This window comes from Seriola lalandi, unplaced genomic scaffold (genome assembly GCF_002814215.2).
Source record: "Seriola lalandi dorsalis isolate HSWRI2012SDOR001 ecotype SW California unplaced genomic scaffold, Sedor1 jcf7180002054972, whole genome shotgun sequence".
In the NCBI taxonomy this organism is placed as follows: Eukaryota; Metazoa; Chordata; class Actinopteri; order Carangiformes; family Carangidae; genus Seriola; species Seriola lalandi.
The window spans coordinates 2,934,238-2,946,930 of NW_019525660.1; the positions used below are offsets into that span (position 1 = coordinate 2,934,238).

General features: G+C 38.4%; 1 protein-coding gene across 2 annotated transcripts in view; it reads left to right on the forward strand.

Moving 5' to 3' along the window:
• Positions 1-12,471, forward strand: part of fat2 (FAT atypical cadherin 2) — a 91,671-nt gene extending 79,200 nt beyond the window's left edge. The window contains exons 25-28 of one of the 2 annotated variants that reach the window (XM_023398141.2): positions 457-556; positions 681-832; positions 1,154-1,431; positions 7,413-12,471. In XM_023398141.2, the coding sequence (XP_023253909.2) occupies positions 457-556; positions 681-832; positions 1,154-1,431; positions 7,413-7,909 (1,027 nt within the window). In that variant the 3' untranslated portion in view covers positions 7,910-12,471. The remainder of the gene's footprint in view (positions 1-456; positions 557-680; positions 833-1,153; positions 1,432-7,412) is intronic. The other variant, XM_087171709.1, reaches the window with a different exon arrangement.
• Positions 12,472-12,693: the final 222 nt, after the last annotated feature.

Here is a 12,693-nt window from a genome sequence, read left to right on the forward strand (position 1 = left end):
GGGGGGGGGGGGGGATTTGCCGCTTCTTCCATTTTACTAAACTAAATATAGTTGCGTTTTTTCAAATATTAAAAAATAGGGAATTTATCTTTTTTCATATTAAATAATAGAAGATACTGAAAAACAATCATAAATTTAATTTTAAAAACATGATGCAAAACAAAATACAATCCTAAATAATAAAAATATAAAAAGTAAAAAATAGACGACTTCAGTTGAAACATCTATCCATCCATACCACGATATACAAGTTCCATTAACATGTTAGTGTTAGTGTGTTAGCATTAGCACATTACCACGTTAACATTATCATTCAGCTCAAAGCAGTGCTTAGCTTACATACAGCGGAGGTGTTAAATGACTTGATGAAAGTAAAACACTACACATACACTACATTCACACTACAAAGCTACAGCCTATTAAAATAACAATCCTTCTGTTCCTTTACTCCTGTAGGTGCCACAATCAAATAGAAGTCTGTTCACCCAATCCCTGCCCTGGGGGCTTTGATTGTAAAGTCACTGACGGCTCCATCCACTGCGACCCCCTGCCTCAGGTCAGTTGGAGCTGCAAATAATTGATTAATGTGCTGTTGTTTGTTTTTCTTGTTTGTTTTGTTTTTTCAGAAGTGACACTTAATCTGTGCCTTCTATTATACTAAATCCATCTATCCTCTCTAGAAGGTAATCCCAATGATTGGCTATGTGGAAATCATGGAGATCAGTGCCAGCGTGCTTGGATTGCTCTTCTTGGTTGGCATCTTCGTTTGCATCAGGAAACGTTACGTTCAGCAGAAGAAGAAAAAGCCGGTCTGTGTCCAGGACTCCAATGGGTAAGAGTGATTTCTTTTGTCTAAAAAGAAGTTCAGAAGTCGTATCACAACGGGCCAGGTTGTAGTCTCTGAGTCAGCTAATTGGACGTAGCCAACCAGAAATAGGAGAATCTGATTCCAGCAGAAACAGAATTTCTTCAATTAAATATAAAGTGTGGAGTTGTACAGGGACGTCAACAGAAACTCTCTTCAACTCCAACCCTCTCCTCTCTCACTCTTCTCCAACTTCCCAAAAAATAATGAATTACAGATAAACAGTGAAACAGATGATCGATATTAAGGGAATTTGGGTGTCTGCAATTACTCTTCTGTCATCCACAGCTATTTCCAGCCCAGTCTGGCCAAGAGCCTCAAAGCTGACAACCAAGACATCAACCCCATCGAGATGAGCTCACTGGTCGGTCCTACCAACGACCTCGACCACACGCCGTTCAGGTCGCTTCGCCCACACAGCCAAATTGGTTCGTCAGGAGGCGGGGTTTGTGCAAAGACACAGGGGCCGGTTGTGTGCAGCGTGGCCCCCAACCTCCCCACCAGGCCGCCGTCCAGCTCTGACAACGACTCCATCAGGAAGAACCACTGGGACATGGACTATGAAGGTGGGTTTATGTGTTTGTATGATTTTAGGATGATTAGCATGGCAACAAGTGCACTTTACTTTGGAAGGGTAAGGCTCAGTCATATTGCAAACCAGTGTTCTAGAAAGAACAATTCTCACACAGCGACATCATCCATGAAAGACTATACAGTAATGTAGCATTTATTTATTTTTCCACAAATATATTCACATGATTTACATGTACAACAGTTCAATGAACTTTTGGATTTGAACTACTAAATGGCCACTAAATCGGTCAGGCCAGTATATCTGTTGATATCAGCTTATTTCAGATAGATCTGTATCAGCATATCTGTCATCCTGGTATGGTAACAAGAAGTTGCACAACAAAAATACCAATTAATTATTTTACTAATCAAATAATCATTTTTGTCACATTTTTAAAGCAAAAGATTTTTTGTTTCCACTTTCTCAGATGTGAGGATCACTTTACTTTGTGACACAAGATAGTAAACTGAATATCTTTGGATTTTGGACTGGTTGGTTGGACAAATCAAAAATCTGAAAACTTCGGTTCAGGCTGTGGGAAATTACAACAGGCATTTTTCACTATAACCTGTAATTTTCTGGATAAAAAGATGAATCGATAAGTTGAAAAAAAATTATCGGCACACTGATAGATGAAGAAAATGGTTGTTAGTTGCAGCCGTGTTTTGTATCAGGATACAATAGCGGCCATTAAAATTCAGTATTGAGTAGGTTTTGTCTGTGTACTGACATTTTAAAGGAGTCTTCATTTCGTTTCCAGTGTGAACGTACGGCGTTGGCATATTTTATTGTCAAATTTATGTTTTTACATTTAGGGCAACATTGTTAGTTTTAGCATTAACTGCATCACTAACTTACTAACTGCAACACCATTTTCAAACAAAAACACAGTGTCAGTGAACTAAATGAACAAACTAAATCACCCCAGCTTTCTCTGTTGTGTTGCAAAGCCACACGTTGGGACAAAAGGTCAGAGCAAACTGAATGATTCAGTCAATCAAGGTCACCGCAAACATGTAATTGTCATGCGGAGTCTGGGAAACACCAGACTGCCTGTCAACAAGCAACGTTGATCAAACTGTGGAAGATGAAACATATCACTGATTACATGTGATAACATCAGGAAAAAAAGTGATTTCTCTGTTTCATCTCAGCATCTTTATTTTCCACTTTCTTTTCTATGAATGCTTCTCTCTTTCATATCTCAGTCATTTTTTTCTATATTCTGTTACACCCTCCCTCATCATCATAAATGCACTGTTAATCCAACAGTGGTTTGATTCAGTTGTTATTTTTAATATTATGTTATGTATTATGTATGTAATAATATGTTAAAGTTTCCTTGTGGAGTTTTTGACCTGTAGTTGCACTATGGAGTTTGTTTTATCTATGAGTTGGTGTCTACTTTTTTTGTTGATGGACAGATGGACAGCAAAATCAGAGAAGAAGAAAAAAATTATAAGAGGTGTTAGATAAAAATACAAAAATGTTTTTGCATGAGGCCCATTATCTTCCTTCCCACCCTCTTCATTCTTTCTCATGTTCCCCCGCTCTCATCTTGGCTTCTTTCACCTCTTCTCTCTCATTCTCTATAGTTTTTTCTCTGTTACACCCTCTCTCCCCTGTTCTCTACCTTTCTCTCTTCATTTATCCCTCCCTCTATCTCTCTGTAGACGATTTGTCTCTTTCTAATCCTCCACTTTTGGTCTTCTGTCATGCTCTCTCTCTTTCCTCTTCACCTTTCTGACATTCTCCCCCCAACACTTTTGTGGGCAGCTTTTTTTTTTCCTTCTTTCATGCAGCAGATCAATACAGCCGTGAGTCATACATTCACTGCTATGTTCACGAGACAGATGAAGAGACAAATTTGGCGTTCGTCATGCCACCGTTCCCCAGGCAACGCCAGCTTGGCAGGTCATTCATCTGCTTGACCTTATCACAGAGAATAAAGGACACATTCCTGTAGTTCTTCACTTGTTATCCCACTCATTGTTAAAGGGGACTCCGGCTGAATCCTTTACACTTTGCTTTCAATTTGCCCTGTGACCCCAGCACTTAATCTATTGACTACACCTCACCTGTTGTATGATTCTGCTGCCTGACATGCCCAAAATTTAAAACAAAGAATAAACAATAGTTTCTCAGTATAAAAGAAACTCGGACTCAAAAGAGACACTTCATAAAGCCTCCCTCTTCTGTCATTATCACTATTAATGAATTGATGAAGCACCCAATCACATGGCCCCATCAAACTGTCAGCCACCATGAAAAATATTAATAGCTTTGTTCAAAACTCCCCAAAACTGCAGATGGATGAATGTTGACACCAAATGATTTTATTCATTTTCTATATTTTCTGAATTAAGTGGTGCAGCCACAGTGATCTGTAGTTAAAACATGCAAGAAAAGCAAAGTTTTTGCATTTAGGTTTGTTGGCAGGGTTGTGTTCTGGGTTCTGGCAAGAACATACGTGCAGATACCAATAAGTACACATCGATAACAGCTCAGCAAGGAAACCCAAAGGAGTTTTATCTAAAAAGACTAACCTACTTAATTTGTCCAATTGCGACTTTAGGAAGCATTTTGCACAGAAACAGAGCTGTGGATTTTGTCCCTAATCATTTAGAGGTGGGTTGTGCAAGGTAGGAACATTAGTATCTAACCTGTCCTAAAAACTACAAGATTATGGTTTTGGTTAAAAATGGAAAAAGTAAACACATCCTGTCTCAACCAAGATGATAATATTTCCCCAGCCTTAACCAAGTCCTTTGAGTTCCCTAAACACAACAATAAAAACATTCATCATGCTTTAGTTGCACGCACCTTTACACACGAAAACACAGCTAAGAAATATGTTTTAAGTGAAAGTTTTGCAGATACACTCATTAATATTTTGCGACTTGGAAGTTTATTTAAAAAGTTTTCTCAGTATGTTAATAAGAAACTTCAAAAACATATTTGTTTTGTAAAGTAGGAGTATATTAACGTAATGGTAAGACTAGGCTTGCAGAGTGACAGCCAGTGGAAGGATTATAGCCAACGGTAACTAACTCAACATACATGTGGTAATGTGACCAGTGCATCAAGATAGGTTTGAAAAAGTCTTTAAGAGTAGCTCTGCCATTTGTTATCAGTGTTGCAGTCTGTGGAAATTTTTGTTTTCTGCAGCATTACAATAAAAACAGCTCTTGTTCTTAACAAGTTATTGAGCTGTGCGAAGTGTGGAAATAATACAAGCAAAGAGCGTGAGCCGAATGTCTACCTTTGATGTCTGTTGTTAGATCTACAGAGATAGATTTAAAGATATGTCAGTTTTTCATCTCTTTAGACTGGAAACATTGTGAAAATACTAATTTCTTTATTCACTTTGTCTCCTCTCATCTATTCTGTCTGTCTCTCTTCCTTCCCCTCTTGTTATCTCCCTTTGACCTCTATCACTCTTCCACACTCTATCACTCACTCCGTCTTTCTCTCTACTCTTCAGTTTTTCCCCTGCTTCTTTCTTTCCCAAATCTCTCATCTGTTTGTCTCTCATCCCTTCATTTTGTTTCCCTCCATCTTTTACTCTTTATTTTTCTCTTCCTCCACCATCTGTCTCTCAGCGTCATTATCTCTCTCTCACTCTTAGTAGCTCTCTGTCTTTGTTTGTTTCTCATCTTGTTTCCAGTCTCTCCTTGTAACTTCCTGTCACTTTGTCTCATTTTCTCTCTGCTTCACAATGCAAGCAGCTGGGAGACTGCTCAGTATTCTCGGTAACTCAAGTGACAGCAGGAGGCTTTTTTTTAATGTTGTTTTGTTTGAACAAACTGTATAATGCGTCGGCCTTGTTAGCTGAAGATTTTGGGGATGAAGGGCAGGAATCTAAAGTGCTAATCCTAAAGAATCCTCAGTTTGTTTTCTGATATTGGCTCCATCTTTTCTGCTAAGCGCTGATGGCTGCAGGGTGCTTGCTGTCAGACAGTGTGAGCTGAGCTGCATTTCTCCTTTCGATTTAGTAGTTGTAGTTCTTTATTGTTAATATATTTATACACTTTCATAGGTTGAATCTGGGGTTAAGTATCGTTAACAATTTGTCAGTGCCCGTGTCTCCGTTCCAAATTTCAGGTACTGTAAAAAATATATATAACTGTAAAAATGTGTGATTATTGTAGAAATAACAGCATCAAGTGTGTAGGATTTTTAATAGTTACAAATTTAACAAGATTTATCAACCTGTGAGCCCACAGTGGTCAGTCACAATATGTAATCAACTCACCACAAAGACAACCAAACTCTGTGTGAGATAATGCGCCATTATAACAACAATCCGCCAAGGTGCAAGCGTGCCTGGCTTTTAAAGAGAATGGGAGATGGCACTGTGATTGTTTTATTAAATGTTACGCCCAAAACACTCCCATGCAGATTAAGTACAACCCTTTTGAACCGTGCACCTGGTGCAGCAAAAGTGATATTGACAAACAAATGTAGACCATGTGCTTTGGATAGTTAAAATAGAGCCCAGTGTTTCTAAATGACCACAGACATATATTTAGTGTTTCTATACTGAATTAATTCATGGTTAACAGCTGGCATATATGCTCATACAGTCTGTGGCATTGATTAGGTTCTACTGAGGGACAAAAACACATCAGATGCCAAGCATGAGGTTACTACCACTTTCTGATGACACTGGAACTACTGATAAATCTATTGATTGTGTGGTCTTTAAAATAAAATACTGAAAAATGAACGTTACATCATCAAATGTCTTATTCAGTGAAATATGAAAAACGGCTACCTTATTATCTATAGTTCATGTTGCTTGTTTTGTCCAATCAAAAGAGGCAAATCCTCACAATGGAGAAGCTTGAACGAAAGAATGTTGTCACTCTGTTTGAGAAATTACTACCAATACTCACTGTTAATTGATTAACTAATTGATAATTTTTTTCAGTTCTGAATGATATAGTGACTAAATCATTTGACAATATTTGGCTATGTGTCACACAACCCAATTTGAGAGACTGTTCACAATAAATGAACGCAGGTAGGTGTGTGTCAACAGGTTCAAGTTTCCTCACTGAGGCATTGAATAATGCTGATTTAGACCATTTTCCACAAGAACAAATGATACAATACAAAGGGAACAATGTCACAGAGGCAGAAAAGTCTCTGAAAGGGAAAATAACTGAAGTATGAATCACTGCAAGGTCGTCAACAAACTGGGTCCCCAAGATCAAACTGAGAGAAACAAGTATTCCACTGTCTTCCTGTGGTTAAATCTGCAGAAAAAGCTTTAAAATGTCTACTGGGTGTAACTTCTTATTTAGGATTAGCACATTGAAATTAATCATCAAATAAGTATTTCAAGGTTGGGGGATTTAGCTTGAGATTAGTTTCAGGAAAATATTAAAATGATAAAGAAGACACACAGCGGCGTACAAAAAGCTAGAGGAGGTTATCATCAAGGTTGCCCTTGCATTGTCTTAATGTTGGTTTATCCAAAGAGGGAGGATTATTCTTTCGCTGTCATTAGAAGTGGTTCTGCATCAGTCATCTCCCCTCCCAGTAAAATGTGGTTAGTTTAACACATTTTAGCTCTCTTCAGACATCTCCCCCCCTCCTGTTCTGCTAATCAAACCCACACCATTTCAAATCTACAGTTAAGGATTTAATATGCAAATCGTCAAAGCCTTTTTTTTTTTTTTACAGTTTTCCTATGATCTATTCATCCAAATTTGAGCTAGACTAATGAATAAGCCGGCCCAATAGCCAGCAGCTGTTAATAGCTTATTGCAGATACTGTACATCGTATCAGTGAATATGTCAGTCAATTATTATTGATCAATCAGCTCTAATCCAAATTTGAGAAAATTGCAAGCTATTTCATTCTATTATTATGGAATTTGATGATCAACAGATATAAAACAAATCTACATAAAATATGAAGACTAAAAGAAAATGCTGATGTTCCTTTGTGTATTCTATCCTCAGTCTACCCTGCAGACCCAGACTACTACGGGCGGCCAACAGTCCAGGAGTTCCCGCAGTTTGACATCGTAGAGGACACTTACTCCACCTCCACCATGGAGTCGCGGAGGAACTCTCGATTTGGTGGCTTCCCATTCCCACTGGACCGCTGTGACCGCCGCGCACCCCTTCCACCGTGTTACAGCAACCAGAACCTGGACGACTTCCTGGGTCCTGACGGGTTACCTCTTCCCAGCTCCCAGTGCCCCAACGAGTACACCGCCATCAGCTACTACCCCACCCAACACACTCGCAGCCTTGACAACGTCTCAGGAGGCTACAAGAGACTCAGCATGCGTCTGAGTGTGGCTATGCCATCATATGCAGAACAGGCCAGCCCGCCACCAGCTCCAAACCCCGCCCAACCTCAAACACGACCCACTGGGCAGAACCCACGAAGCTATGATGGGTCAAGCATGGTGGGGAGCGATTACGGGAGCTGTGAGGAGGTGATGTTTTAAGACCAAGTTTGGCTCAAGGCTTACATCCTTCCACAGCTGTTTGCATCCTCGCTGGTGATTATTCACTTTTAGTTTCATATGGAAACCTAAACAGAACAAGTACATGCCACCTTTCTACTGTTCCCCCACTCTACGGCAGCTGTATGTACCAGTACACTTCTCAGATGGGACTCTTGGAAACTACTGAACAGCAGCTCGTCGGTCTCTCACTGCAAGATCTGAGTCGTTTTTTCCATGCAGATGGAGATAAAAGCACCGTGTGAAACAATATTTCAGATATCTTTCAGTAGTCTTGCTGTGCCAGACTAGATGGGGGTAATTCAGGACTCCTCGGTTACTTCACCGGAAGTTCAGCAGAAGTTCATGTTTTTGTCCAAGCTGCTGAGAGCACTCGTTAACAAAGGTTGTGAAATCGTGAACAGTATTACTGACTTGACTGTGGATTGTTTCAAGCCTCAATGAGGGAGAATCTGCCTCAGTGGAGGGGTCTGCTTTCAAAACATGTCCTGTGAGGCAAACTACATCTCCTGCATTTCAAACACGTCTGACAAGCCAGCCACTCTAAAGAAATTTTTTTAAGCTCTGCCAAACATTGATAATGGTGTGGATATGTGCAGTGTGTGATAGAACATATGACAGCAGGCACGAGGAAAACACTGCTACCATGACAGTGGCTGTGACATTCAGCCAACAACGCTCATTTAGAAATGTCTTTGTGATGAAATCCTGATAAAAAAAAAAAAAAGCTTTGATTGCATTGTATGAAAAGTGAATAACCAGCGAGGTTTATCATGTCTGCATTCTCCTGCTGCGTGTTGGTGTTCATATGAAATTTACTGGGACAGAAAAGAACCACAAGAATGTCAGAAAACAGATTTAAAATGCGTCAAACATCAGCCCACTACTTCAAATCAAGCACATTTCATGCAGGATGAACATTTCACTGGACTCGTTAATCAGCTTAATGTTGTTTATTGTTGCTGTCTGTTATAATGAAGGAGGCTGGATCCTCAAATAAAAAAAAAAGAAAAAGAAAAGGAAAAAACAAACATAAAAGCCATAAACACAAGGTGATGTTAGTCGTGAAGTAGATGTATGATAACTTTAACTGTTACTGTTTCCATGACTGTAAATTCTGTAGATTCTTAATCTGTAAGCATTTCCTCGTTGATTTAATGAGTGTGAACGAGATCACAGTATTTTCTATAGAGGAGATGTTAGTGTTTGTGATCAGGTTCTGCTCAGCAGTGTTGCTGCCACCGATGATAAAAGAAACACTTAATGTGGAGTCGTTTTTAGCAGTGGTAAAGAAATGTCTATGCAGCCATTTTAAATGGTGTAAATATGCAAGCTTCAGATAAAAGAAATGTTTGTTTTGGTCCAGAGCTGGTTGTGCAGTATGCAGCGTATGAAAAAGTGAATGTATTATACTGAATATTAAAGTATGTTTAGCCGGAACAGCATTTTCTTAAAAGTAACTGTTTAACAGTGAAGAACCACAATAATCTCAATTAAATATCACTGCAAACAAAATCTCTTAATCAGGATTTCTCTTATAAATAATTCAGAGCAACAACTATTGTTAATCATTATTAATCTGCTGATTAGTGTCTTGATTAATCACCTAAAGATTTTGGTTTACGAAACATCAAAGACTAGTAAAAGTGGCCGTAATATGTCTTTGAATTGCTTATTTTGTCTGACCGAGCATTTATCATTTCACTGACAAGACAACAAATCATAACATTTGAGAAGTTCGAATTAGTAAATGTTTACAATTTTTCCATAACAAATGAAGCAATAGTTACCAATTGATTTTCTGTATTAGATTATTCGTTTAAGATGTTAATCACTTCTTTTTCAGTTCAGCCTATAAAAAGTGGAAAAACAAAAAAAATCAATTACAACTTGCTTCAAAATTTCTTATCAACAATTATTCAATTCAATTGTTCAATTTAGCATATGAAATGGACTAAAACAAGCCAACCTTAAAATCTGAGGTGCTGGTATCTGCATATTACCTAAAACCATATGCGGCAATGAATGTAATGATAACAGATGCTTTAATTTGGCCACTCAGTAGTTACAGCATTCTTCAGTCTATGTTCAAACATGAAGCTGAAACTGATTTGTTCTGTCGCTATAACAACCAATGTAGGCAAGTGATTGTACTGTGCAAACAACATACAACCTTGATCGGTTGGCTTGTGAATTCCAGCACCGGTAGACGCCTCAGAGATCAGATCTGAGAGACAGACTAGATTTGTGATTTGTTTTGGCAAACGATGGAGCGAAATGTGTGTGTGTGTGTGTGTGTGTACACAGTGTTTACTGCTGCTGCCTCCATGTAAACATGTTGAGGATGCAGATCATGCTTGTAAAAATCGAACCCCGCATCAACTGGATTTTTACACAGCTCTCAGAGGTCGGGGAGATGCATGAGACATAAGGGCACTGTTTGTACTGGGAAAATACATTTGTTTTAACGTGTTAACAGACAGATAGGGCCTGGATAGGTTGTCAGCTTCTCTGCAACTCTCATTTGTTCTTAATGTCCTGACTGCCACATCTCTCTCGGTCTGCAACCATAATAGGCTAAATCAGAGCACACACACAGCAAATATTAATACATATTCAGTCACTGCTGGTTTTGCTGCTGAGTTCTGACACTATCTGAGACAAAGGAAGACTGACAGGAATTAGGGTTTGTAAGAATTTGCAGCACAAAACTGAGGATGCATTCAGAGAGACTTGCATGGCTACCACTGCACGTGCTTTATCTGCACACAGGCCCCTTTTTTGTCTGAAAGGGGATATTTGACTTGCAGCAAAGGTTAAAGCACATTTTTCAGTCACAGCAAACAAGAATATTAAAACTTTCAGCCAGGATATCCTTAAATACTATAATTATGAACCGGAAATATTTGATGAGAAAGATCGATATTGGTTTCATCTCTGTAAGTTCAATGAAGACCTGTAGCTTTGTCATGTGAGTAACATTGGCACAAATACTGGTAGCAGAAAAATGCTAGTATCCATAATAATTTAAAAGAAAAATGCTCTTCAGCACTATATTTATACATTGTGTTATAGTAAGTGATTCATCAATCCATTAAAGCCTCTCTTAAACATGTTTTGTTTTGTGTTAAGCTTTTACTGTTTCCAACTGTTCTTGTTCCGCTTCAATTCATGAGGTATCTATTTTAAACTAGAATATCTCACTTTATATTCACAAATACACAACATGTAATATGTGCACTTGATGGAGCTAGGCTAGCCATTTACCCCTGCTTGCTCTTTGTGCGTTAATACAGCCACTTCTGTATTGAACGGCAGCTTGCAACGCTTGCTGCAGATTATTCCCTTAACCTCCTAGGACCTGGCGTCCACATATGTGGACCTCACATTTTGGGTTCTCTAGACCACAATACTAACTTTTTCTCAACAAGGGCCTGGTGACCACATATGAGGATATTATACTGCCACTCAGTAATAGAAATTTAAAACTAATGTCCTCATATGTGGACATCATTTTTCTCAGGTCCCAATCAGCCTAAATAGCAAAGAGAAATTAAAAATGCACGCCATGCAAGAGTTCGGGTCTTAGGAGGTTAAATGAGAACAACAAAGTTCAAAATGCATCCTCAAGATTTAAGTTCATTTTTATAACGTGGATCTCGTTTTACTTAGCCAGACACTATTTTAGACAACGCTGAGGCCATGTCATCCCCATTTTATTCAGCTTTTCAACTTATTTTAGTTAAATCTGAGAACATGTCACTATATCCTCCTGAAACGGTGTTCGCTGTGGGTTAATGTAGAACATCTGTCCATCTCTGGTTGTTGAACTGTGACTGTTGTTTTAGTTAAAACATTTTTTCCAGTCCTTTGTACAAAAAAGATCTTATCTACAAGTATGGTGTTGTATATACAGTCTGTACCTGTGTTTGTGTTGTAGGTTGTTTGTGCAGAATATGACATCACTTGAATGTACGTTACATTTGTTTTAATTCATAAAGTTTATTTTTGTATCAATGTGGGCCTCCCCATGTTTTGCTCTGTTGTTTCTCTGTGAGAGATTTTAACAAGATGCCATCTTTCTGTTTTTGGTTTTCAATATTGTAAAGAGAGTATGAATAAAGATATTATCTTCTATGAACACTGACAATATCAGACTTCCTGTTGCTTTGTGTTCTTAGCTTCCGTTGAAACAGACGACTTCAAAAATCACGTCTGTGGGTTTCATCGCTGCCTGAAGAGAAAACTGAAAAAACTTTAAGCCCTCTCCAGACAGGATTAATGTTATCAGAGGAAATCATGGGTAATTTGAATCTGCCCATGCACATCGGTGATGTAAGTCACCCAGACAGTAAAAGTTAATCTGAAACACATCTACTGAGAAATGTCTCAGCTCAGACAGTTAGAAGCCACATCAATCAGCATTTCATGGGGGATCATCACAATACTGATAAGCACTTAACTTTGAATTGATCAACATCTTGTAAAATATTGAGCCACATTTTAACATGAGCAATTCAAACTGAATAAACACATCTACGTGACACTTTTGTGCCTTACGATATGATTTTTTATGCCCTACTATACTATTATATTTATTCCTTAATATACTATGACTTTTCATACTTTACTATGACCTTTGTATGACTTACCATACCATGACTTCTTGACATACTATAAATCGTTTTTATGCCTCATTGTACTATAAACTTTTAATACCTTATTATACTGTGACTTTTTTTTCCTTACTATACTATGACTATTCA